This window comes from Gossypium hirsutum, chromosome A06 (genome assembly GCF_007990345.1).
Source record: "Gossypium hirsutum isolate 1008001.06 chromosome A06, Gossypium_hirsutum_v2.1, whole genome shotgun sequence".
NCBI lineage: Eukaryota > Viridiplantae > Streptophyta > Magnoliopsida > Malvales > Malvaceae > Gossypium > Gossypium hirsutum.
The window spans coordinates 321,161-332,798 of NC_053429.1; the positions used below are offsets into that span (position 1 = coordinate 321,161).

General features: G+C 31.9%; 1 protein-coding gene across 1 annotated transcript; it reads right to left on the reverse strand.

Annotated features, from left to right (window-relative positions):
- Nucleotides 1-3,420: 3,420 nt before the first annotated feature.
- On the reverse strand, nt 3,421-8,073 carry LOC121230246 (filament-like plant protein 4). Its single transcript, XM_041114718.1, has 6 exons — nt 7,781-8,073; nt 7,012-7,162; nt 6,715-6,934; nt 4,328-6,641; nt 4,178-4,235; nt 3,421-3,997 (listed from the first exon to the last, which is right to left on the reverse strand). The coding sequence occupies exons 2-6, from the start codon at nt 7,138-7,140 to the stop codon at nt 3,554-3,556; spliced, it is 3,165 nt and encodes a 1,054-aa protein (XP_040970652.1). The 5' UTR covers nt 7,141-7,162; nt 7,781-8,073; the 3' UTR covers nt 3,421-3,553.
- Nucleotides 8,074-11,638: the final 3,565 nt, after the last annotated feature.

Genomic DNA, 11,638 nt, shown 5'->3' on the forward strand with positions numbered 1-11,638 from the left:
GATTGGTTGTTTGAGTCCCCACGAGTATTTTTTATAATTAATATTATACACAATGCTAAGACTTCTTCCATAAGTTCTTGCCGGTTGTTTTTCCACCAACCAATATGCTCTCTTCATTAACCGTGCATGATTCTCTACGAAAATTAGGGGCAAAACCTTAGTACTTTCAATTGTTGGGGAAATTTTCTGTTGTCCAATAGACAATATTCCGAAAATTTCTCTCAAAAGAGCCACCCCTAACATGTATAAATTTTGTTTAAATATTTTACTTCAACTATCAAACTAAAGTACTGTTTCAGTTAAATCCTTTTATCAATTTGTTATGATATTGTTCCTATATTAAGTTCGCATGCATTAATACAACATCTAAATTAACACTTAATGTTAAAATTAAATCTTATATGATAACCTATTTAAATTTTATTTTATTATTATAATTCACCAAATAAAAATATCAAAATTTTACATGAAATAATCTAAATAAAAAAATACAATAAAAAAATTTCAAAATCAATCAATCGAATTAAAATTCAACCTATAATTTAAAAACCTTATATACAATTGACTCTCCTAAGAAAACACAACCTTGGTACGTGTAACGTAGAAATGGAAGCACATATAAAGTCATGGGATGGGATGGGATGAAAAGATGGGGGACTAGATTGAAATAACTACTGAACAGCTCAAAGATTGATAAAACAGACAAGACATCCACATTCATGATTTCAGTATACAACTGTGGAAAGGGTCTTTCAAACAGCGTGTCATTTCATTCCCTTAATTTAAATATTCAATAATTTAAGATAATCATAATCATAAACATTTAATATTTAATATTTAATTTTAAAAATAAATTAAATATTAATAATAGTGAAAGACGTTAAAATATACTATTTTTTTATTTTTAAAAAAATTAATTTTAAAATATAAAATTCAAAATCCATCCAATTATCCAATCGATAAGACAAGTCCCAGCGGGCGTGTTTTTCCCGTCAATTATAGAACAGGGGAAAGCAGCCTTTTGACCTCTTCAATGATTGCTTTACATTCTTTAGCATGCCTACTAATTTTTGCTATTAATTTTTATATTTGCGAATATTATGTATTTAGTTTTTATATTTATAAATATTTTTTAATTTTAAAAATTTTAGTTCTAATTTAAAAAGTAGTAATTAAATTTATTTGATTAAATTTAATTGTTAGTCTTGTGTTTTGCGCACAATTGTAGATTTTGGTTTATGTTTTTTATTTGGTGAGGATCGAAAATTCAAAATTTGAAATGTATAGGTATTAAAAAAGAACAAATTAAAGTATAAGGATTAAATCCATAACTTTTGCAAAGTATAGGGATTAATAGCAAAATATAACCTATTATATTAGGAGAAATCTTGAATTTTTTTTATCATATTCAATATACAATTACTTATTTAAAAAATATTATTTATTTTCGTGGTAAAAATTCCTCTTCAATTCCTTTTAGTTTTAATATTGAGTAAATTTGTCATTTTAAAAAAATTAGAGTAATTTAATCCCTACAAATTTGGAAAGTGAGCAACTAAATACAATGCATTACGGTGTTAAGGCTTTTTGCCAGTTGTACATAATTTTGATTGTTGTAATAACAAATCTAGCCCGCAACAATTGCGTAAATGTGTAAAAATTGAGGTTAAATTTTTTTTTAAGAATAAAGACCAATTTGACAAAAAAATGTAAACATTGATACCTAAATTTATTATTATACCAATCAAAATTATATATAATTGATGTAAGACATAAGCACCCTGATTAATATCCTTAGTTGCTCATTTTTAAAATTGACATACATCAAATTACTCCAATTTTTGGAGAGTGACCAATTTGTTCAATTTCGAATTTGAAATAAACTAGAAATATTTTTTTTACCCTTTACCATTAATGTTTGAGGTTTATAATTATTTCTTTCAATACTATCATCATTAAAATTTGAACGTACGTTCTTTCTTTAAAAATATAATCTACTCAAAGAAAAATATCTAGTAACAAGTAGATAAATATTATTATATATTATACCAAATATATAATAATATATAATGATATAAGATATAAAAAGATATCATCCAAATGTTTAGATTTTTTTTTTGTAGGTTACGAGACATTGGAGTGTGAGCCCAAAAGGACATATAGGACCAAAATCTGTACTGCAATTTGCAAGCCATCAATATGTAGTTGCTTCTCCCATTCTTCATCCTTACAATGGTGGGTCGAAATGGTTATAGTACATATGTTGTTTTTATCTATAACCAAATATTAGATGTTTTTATGTTTTGTCTTCATTGTGTTTTTTCTATAGTTTTAATGTGGTTAGATTGGTTTAGTTAATATTAATTTGTATTGGCGTGTATTGATCTATACCAATTAGTAAAAAAAATTATACTCAATTACTTTAATATTTTTATTTTGATTGCTCAATTGTAAAAATTTTTGGAATTTGATTCTATGAATGACTAAATCATAAAATGGAAGTATGAAGTGACTATTTTTTTTTTTTTTGTCTTGAGGCTTACTAGCCTCAATCAATGGCGGGTTTGATTTCTGTTCTTCATTGGGTGTTTCGTATCTAGGTTTATCCTATTCTTCCTTCTTGTCCTACTGCGCCTTTGGCTTCTCCTCAACTATGTCTGATTTTTGCTTCATCGCAAATTTCACCGGTGCTAGAGGTGCTTGCTCATCAATGTATTCACCTTTAATTTAAGAAAACACACTATTTATTTTCAATTCATAATAAAAAGGAGTTTCTTCCCCAACATTCACATAAATACTGGGATTATACGTCGGAAATGAGATTTGGGTTTGAAGAGACTGCAAATTAAGTAATTAAATACATATAGATTCTTATGTTGTACTCTTTTTGATATATTAATGGTCAAATTTATCATTATGCCAACCTTAATCTATAACTCTTAGATTAGATAAAATTAAAAAAAATAAGCTAAAATTAAAATTCGTTGCAATGGTATCAGTGGCTAATCCAAAATTTTCAGTAGGGGCTAACATTGAATTATATATATAAATTTTATCATGTATTATTTATGATTTTATAATATTTTGAAAGATTTGATTTTTTTTTATTTTTAAGAGATTAAAACGTAATTCTTTTATATTAATTTATAATTTGATGGGACATTTTATTAATTTTGGGAAGCCACGGTCTAATCTCTAGATGATTCAAGTAATTTTGGGTTTAGAAATTAGACCATTAAACCCACTAATAAATAACCTTTAAAAACCCTTTTTAATTTGGTCTAATTTGGGTTTTAGTCCCCCTATGATATTAAGATTTAATCTTAGCATAATTTAATTTTTCCAATGAATTTTTTTTTCCTTTAAAATTTATTATTGGAATTTAGAGTCGGATTTTCAGTCCATTGCTTTTAGGTCGCATAAAATAATATTCAAAATATATTAACCAGCTTTAAAACCATATATGTCACACGAAAACCATATACAGTCATTACTTACAAATTCACATTCAAAGTCCAACAAAATACTATCATGCACCTATCGACTTGCTGGATTAATGTCCGTTCTTCGCTTTGGAGGAAAAGAATCTACTAAAGCCTCGAGATTGTTTCTCCGGTGTCGATGTAGACGAGGAAGACTCGGAGCTTGACATGGTAGACCTGTGATTTGAGTTGTTCGAGTTGATTGGTGATCTCAAAAGGTTTGCTTCAGTATCCGAAGGGCTGCATGGGGTGTTAAATGACGACTCCATTGGTGATTCTGCACATGATCTGCTTGCATTCCCCGAACCAGCTGTTTCTATCTCTGCCTGGTTTAGATCATGCAAGTTAATGCTGCTGGTAATGGTTTCATCCTCACGGAAACCTGGTATCCTCTCGTTGTACGGCGACCCCTTCGTTTCAGTTTGAGGGCGGAAAGCTTTTAATTGCTTGCCGAGAAGGAATATGGTTTCTTGACATTCTGCTAGTTTCTCCGCCGCAGCTGCTAATTCTTTCTCCTGTGTTCAACAGAAACGATACTAAATCGGGTGGTGCTTAAACTAGAGATTACATGGTACCGATGATTGGTTTACTCAAGAAGCAATTATGTTGCTTCGACCATACACTTGAAACAAACTAGGCTACACAATAACTTGTTGAAGAAGCAACACCAGACACCAGATGAAATATAGGCATACCTGCTTGCTCGTGCGGTCATTATCGGCTGCTGAAGAACAAACCGAGCAGATTTCCTTGCTGAAAATCACGAAAAGCATTTATGTTAATGATAATTATACGTAAATACGATGGTGAGACAAAATTGTAACAAAAAGAGTTAGATGCTTTACCTTTGCAAATGCTCTTCAAGTTCCTTACATCTAGCTAAAGCATCATGATGACCTCTCTTTTCATCTTGAAGCTCATTTTCAAGAGTTTCGGTTTTTACCTGGAAAACGTTCAGCTCAGTCGCTAACTCCTCTGCACGCGTTTCGAGTGATCTATACGACTCTGCCATGCACTTAAGCTGTGTCTCAGCCAAGCTGTTTGATTTCTGAGCAGAAGCCAATTGAGATTTAGCTTCTGTTAGAAGCAATTCGGTTTCGTGTAATTTAGACTTGGTTATCTCCAGGTTTTCGGTACATCGAGAAAGATCCATCGCCAAGCTTTCTTTCTCCAACTTCAGTTCCTCGAACTCTTCCAACGAGAATTTGCTCAATTGTTTTGATTCAAAGTCGGAGACCAAGTTTCCGTCATCAGGAACCTCGGGATTAGAAGTCGGACTTGAAATGTGGGCACATCCATTTTGATATATTCCTCCCAATGAACCGTTTTGTGTCACCTTATTCTCCGATAAAGCGACCTTGTCTATGCAATCCGGACTATTTATTTCAACTTCATTACCCTTGTAGCCAAGCACATTGAATCTTAATTCACTAGCTTTGACTAAAACCGAAGAAAGATCGAGAACAAAATCGTCCAAACTTACGTTGCTGCATAGAACCTTATTGTAGGTGACGGAGAACTCGCCAATTTTATGGCTTAATCCATTGCCATCGAAAGATATATCATCAACTGCCCTCGCTTCGTCTCCTAGGGACAGTACAAAGTCATGAATCTGCGAAACCGCAGCAGCTAAATCTCGACTTAAGGTTTGCACACTTTCCGAAGTCAACTTATCACCTGCAGACATAGCAATTTCCTTCTCTGCGGTTAAGCTACCATCTCCGGGACAAGCTTGATCATTGCATGTGACATCAGAATCGTGCAATTGCTCCGAGACACTATTCTCCGAGTCCTGCATAGCAGATTTGATGTCCTCCAAAATTTTCTGCACATCCGCATCCTTAGATATCGATTCAAGCACCATATAGAGCTTTGCTCGAAGCTTCATAGCAGGCAATTCGTCTACATCGGGTTCCTTGCAAGTAATCTCACCAGAAGCATCGCCATTAACAGTTTCAGATACCTTATCGTTGGTACAACCTGAAATGTTGATTGCACCGTTTGTAGTTGAATCATTTGAAGAACAAGCCAACTTCTCCATCTCGAGAAAGTCGTCCATAAGGTCCAAGTGCTTTGAATTTTTATTTTTGTTCGGCGTATCGGTACCCTTTTCCTTTTTGAATTGAGAGAGCTCGGAAACTAAAGCTGTCGCCCATGATTCGGCACAGCTTCTGTCATCATCATTACCATCTTCGGATACGGAAGTAACACTCGGCGGAGTACTAGCATTTTGACTCGAGTAAACTTCTGCTTTTGAGGGACTTCGGGCAAGTTGTGCTTCTAAACTCTGAAGCTTGCTCGACGTCTTAGCACACAGACTCCTTGAAGCTTGTAGCTCACTATTACGTTTTGCTAACGCTTCTTTCAACATCTTTGTTTCTTCTTCCATTGCCAATAAACGTTCTGTGAGAAACTCGTTCTCTTTTTGGAATTTCTGCGCATTGTCGAGTGAAAATTCACTCACAGCCGGCAAGTGTGGAGTAGAAGGCCGGACAGGAGACCTCTTTAATCGTGTATCTCCATAATCCTGTCCTAAACTCTCAACCTCTAGCTTCATTTGAGCGAGTGCTGCCGGGCCGGGCAACTTTTTCCGCACAAGACCACGTAATCTTTGGCATTCTGCTTCGAGCTTTGCTATCTTTTTAACACCCTCCATAAGCTGCTTGTTAGCCACTTCTGCAGACCTCATACTCATGTTCTTTTCTTCGTTACGAATTTCGAGCTCTTTCGAAACTACATGGATTTCATACTTCAAGGTATTAATTTCCCTTTTGCACGATTCAATATTACCCTTTAGAAGCTCGATCTCAGCCTCGGCTCGTGATTTCTCTTCGCTAATCTTAACCAGCATGTTAGAACGTTCTTGCAAAGACCTCGTAATCGCGGCATTGTCGGCTTCGAACTTAAGGAGCTCTTGGTCTAAATTAGCAATCCTAGCTTCAAACTCGAGTTTAATCTTTTCACATTGCTTGTTTTTGCTCACCACCACGTCTTGCACCTTCTGCTCATGTTCTTCCTTCAGATTCCGGATTTGCCGCATGCACTCCTTGAGCGCACCGTCTAAGTGCGATGCCCGATCTTCGGCGGTGAGCTTCGAAAGTGTAACAGATTCAAGGTGATTCTTCAATGCCAATGCCTCTGCTTCGGCTTTTTCCCAACCTACACCAAAACCAACAACAAAGATTAAAACCGGAACACCATTACGACATCAATCGTACAAGCATATACTAACCTGAAACGGCTTCTTCGGCTACTTTAGCATGTTGTTTCACCATGTCTTCCTTGGTAGAAATCTCCGAATTCGCCGCATCGAGCTTTTCGTTCAAGTCGTTAATCTCCTCCTCCAATGACCTAACTCGATCCTCATACAACTTCACTCGATCCTCCAAACCAGTGAGATGTGAATAGGATTCGACCGAGATTTGAACGTACTTCGGTTTTTTCGGCACATCCTATCAAATGAACATAGCTCAACACTCCATCTATTATACAATGAACTACGATGAATTAAAAATTCATAAAATTGTACCTCATTGCCTTGAGATGCAACTGGAGCCGCAACGTTGGCGGCAGCATCCACCGTAATGGTGGCGGCAGCGGCGGCGGCTTTATGAGCTTTATCAGATGATTTTTTCTTCCAAGGCCAATGACGGTCCATCACTTAAATCTCCTTCTATTGTCTAGCTCAAAAAAGACAATATAATAAGATTAACACATTAATGACAATAATTAAGGCAAGAAAAAATATTAATTAAGAACAGGAAGCTGTCGTATAGAGATATGAAACAGCTAGATGACAACTAATCATCAAATTAGATAACTTTTTTTTTATTGCATGACACTAAATTATTAATTGTCTATTATTTACTGTCACCAAGAATTGTAAGGACAATTTTTTTTTTTTTAGAATTCACGTTGACCACGTCAAGTACTAATACAGCTCTGAGGAAAATCGAAAATTTTCTTTTCTTTTCATCATACATTTTCTCAGTAACCAAACAGAAAACCCAGTAAGCTAGAAAGATTGTTAGTGTAATCAGATGAGATCACATTTTAAAGGAAACCAAGTTCATCAATGGCCTCTCCACTTCAAATGCATAAAAATAAAATAAAATTTAATCACGAGAAAATACAAAGATTTAGATTGAAAATGTAAAAGCAAAAACCAAAAGAAAAAACATCACCGACAAAACAGATGAGAAACAACAATCTTAAAAAAGCCAGACACCAAAAACCGAAACAAAGTGCAGAAATGGAAACAAAAACAGAATCTTTTTATTGCATAAGCTTGGGCTAACCTTCAAAAATGCAGCTTTGTAAAGGGATTCTAAATGCTTGGTTGTAAAGAGGAAACTGTCTGAGATTCAAAAGATTAAGACCCAAATTTGTGGTGTTTTCTGTTCTTAGTTAATGTTAATGGTGGGTGTTGTTTGAGAAAGGGGAAACAAGTGGTGGTGGAGGTGGTGGCAATGGCTGATGGCGGTGGAGAAAAAGGAGGAGGAGAAGTGGGTAAGCTGTAAAAATATGGTGGACTTTAAAAAGAAAAGGCAAGTGCTTGGCAAAAGTTCTAAGCCAAATCACCTTTTAATATGCTACAACTTCGTATGCTACGTGAGTTTTTTATTTATTATTATTTTTATGTTAAAATTATGCTACATTTCTTATATTTATAATTTAGTCCTTTATATTTATTTCAAGTACAAATTTAAAATTATATGTCGGATTGTCATTATTATTATTAAAATTGTTCTCTAAAATTTAAGTTGATTACAATCACATTTTTTCTTGTTATATGCAAGGGCGAATTGAAAGGGGCAAGTAAGGGCTTCGGTCCCTCAAATTGGTAAAATTATTTTGTAAGATTTCTTGAAAAATCATAAAATTATATTAGTAAAATTACCTTTTCACCTCACAAAATTTATAATTTAATTATGTCCCCTTACAATTTGTTCTTAGAACACACAAAAAAAAATACTAATTGGACGAAATTGCCATTCAAAGAAGTAAAGAATGACAGAAAGACCTAGCTGTATACAATAATAAGAAAGTTCTCCATGTCTTTTCCTTTTAAATGTTAAACTGAAAGGGTTATTTTCATTAGAAATCCTTACACTATGGTACAAAGTCTAAATTGATCCAAATTTTTAAATTGAAACTTAATGTGTGAGTTTCATATCAACTCAGTCTTTTCATCGATCTAGTAATTAGCTTGGGGTTAAATATTAATTCGAATATACATTGTATCAAAAATTATTATATTCAAAATATTCAAACAAATTAAATCATATAAATAATAATAATAATAATAGCGAACCAACGAAGAAGATACTTTTCCTATATATATATATATATAATAATCATCTTATTTGCATGTTTTGGATTAGAGAAACGTCCAAAATACAAGTCAATTTTGTTATTCTTGAAAATTTGATGCTATTAATTTGTATCCCAAACGGATGTAATTAGATTTTATGATTCAAAAATCAACCTAAGTATTTAATTTTGGATAAATAATATTTAAAATACACAAATTAAAAATGGCTGAATAAGTAATCCTAAATAATTTAAATTTGAGATGATTCAATTTGAAAAAAAAATGTAAATTGCAAACTTGAATAATCCAAATACAAATGCAATTTACCTAACATGTGGTCGGAAGAAATGGAAATTGACTTATTCCCTAGGTATTTGAATTAAGTTTGATCTTGGAGTAGTCATTCTTCGAAGGACTTTACTTGAATGCCATGCTAGTCTGAACATGAATAGTTTTAAATCGTAAAATGAATAAAGACACCTGTAATTATAAAAAGAAAAAAAACCTAAATGATCCAAATGAAGTTTAAAGTTTGTATTCGATTAAATACATTGGATTGTTTGTATTCAAATATTCATGTTGAAGTCGATTGAGTTTTAGTTCAATTGACATTTATATTGTTGCTATAGTGTAGAATGAGGTATATTTGAGCGCACTGAAACATATTTATCTTATTATTTAAAGGTTGGTGAGAGATTATATGTAGTTTTAGATTTGTTTGAAGAAAAAAATTCACATTAAAGGAAAAAAAAGGAGTTAATTTATGTTATCAATAACTTTTTAGTCCTTGTATTTTATTTTTAGTTCATATACATAAAAAAAACTTTCAAAATCTATTGAAAAAAATATATTATCCTTTGTATATTATAAGTTAATTATCTCTTTCTACATATTATTCAGAGAAAAACTATGTAAATTTATGCATTGTACAAAATTAATAACATAATTTAACCGAAAAATCATGAAAAATAATTTTTGTTTTTTGGGGGAAAAATTCTAGCAAGTGACATGGCTACAGGGTGAACAGTTTTAACTGTGAAACCTACATTTCCTAGGTTGCTAACCTCCAAAAAGAAAGTCAATAATAAAAGTCAAAAACCTGTTTGGTTTCTGACAGTCTTTTTTTTCAGACCATTAACAGGTACCTGTTAACACTGCTTACTGCCCACCACAACATCGTTACTTGCCTTTTTTTACCATTTCTCAATTCCTACGACCGCTGGAATTTCATATCCCTCCGATCTTCCATTTGACGGCTACGATTGTTTCTCACAATAGATTCCTTTAAGGAATTTACCTATACAAGTATAATTACAAGTACAGCAAGGTAAAAGTAATGCGACGGTTTTTTACTATAAGTTATAAGTTAGATTATATTTTGTTAAAATATGAATAAATTAGTCTTTGTATGTTAGATCATAAGTAAATTGATTATTTCTGTTAAAAATTTAATCAATTTATACTATTGAAAACCAGTGTGGTTGATAGAATAATCAGACAATTTATCTTATGCTAATGTATAGGGACGGTGTTTAACAATAGAAATTGATGAATTTTTTTAATAGAATGATCAATTTGCTATTTGATATAATATATAAGAACTAATTTCTTTATTTTTTCAGTAAAAAAGACAAAATACAGTCCGACTATTAATACAAAAGCTTTTATAGTCCTTTTTACCTATAATACAAATTACAAATAAATAATTAAAAATAAAAAGATACTTAAACATGATTTTAAATATAATCAACACATAACATAAACCCAAAATAATTTTAAAAAATATTATTTACTCGTGATAAAACTCACTACCACAATATCTAATAACAATTGTGATTTTAATCCCTTCTATTATCTAAAACATAAGTAGGTCCAAATCGAGAATACCTTTATTAATACCATTAAAGTAATGGTATAATTTTTTTAAAAAATAACTTTAAGCATCAGATTAACATATAAATTCATTATTGAACTCGCACCAAAACCTAAATGCATGATCGAATAACAATAAAAAATTCACATCACCATTTAAACATCAATAATTAATTATATTATCAATTTAGAGTTACTAATAACATTAATGTCAAATTAAAGTAAAAGGATGAAATCGCAAATTTTAACATAATAGAAGAACTAAACCATTATTAATTTTTACATAGGAGGTGTAGCAATAAATCTGTAATATAAAATGTGGCGTGTCATGGTGATTCCACAACCCAACCAATTTGACAGGCGCGTGAATATGGAATTTAAGGCGCGTGGAACACGGTGCATAAGTCACTCTCTCTTGTAGTAGGACATAATTTCTTCCTATTTTAAGGAAAAATTTACGTACCCATTCCCGGTTAAATTGATAGGCAAAAGCAAACTAATTTAGAGATGAATAATAGAATAGGGCTTTAGGGTTTAGGAATATATTAATCCCTTACCTAATTGTTATTTTAAGTATTTAAATTGATAAGACTTTAATGTTTGAACTATTTTTCAAGTGCACCAACTACATCCAACCACTATAATTAAAATTAGCTATCCACCACTCTCAACCACATTAACTAATCACTTGTATTTTCTATATATATATTCAAGTTATAATTTATATGATAACTCAAATTTGACGTAAAACATATTTATCATGTGAATCTATTTTAAAAAAATGTGTATACATGCTTCAAAGAAGAACTTAAAAAAACAAAAATAACCCAATAAATTTTATAAGGTTAAAGACGAAATTATAAATTTATTTTAGAGGTTTAAAATTGAATTAGGGATCACACTAAAATTGTACCAAGCTATGAGGTTCAAAACTTCGATCTATATGTAATAGATATTTACTTGTTTTTGA

Bases quoted from the DNA above. Each gene is read 5' to 3' on its own strand.
- LOC121230246 (XM_041114718.1), bottom strand. From the start codon at position 7,140: ATGGACCGTCATTGGCCTTGGAAGAAAAAATCATCTGATAAAGCTCAT. The intron at 6,935-7,011 runs GTACAATTTTAT...TTCATTTGATAG, and splicing joins TTGCATCTCAAGGCAATGAG to GATGTGCCGAAAAAACCGAA. The intron at 6,642-6,714 runs GTTAGTATATGC...GTTTTGGTGTAG, and splicing joins AGCCGAAGAAGCCGTTTCAG to GTTGGGAAAAAGCCGAAGCA.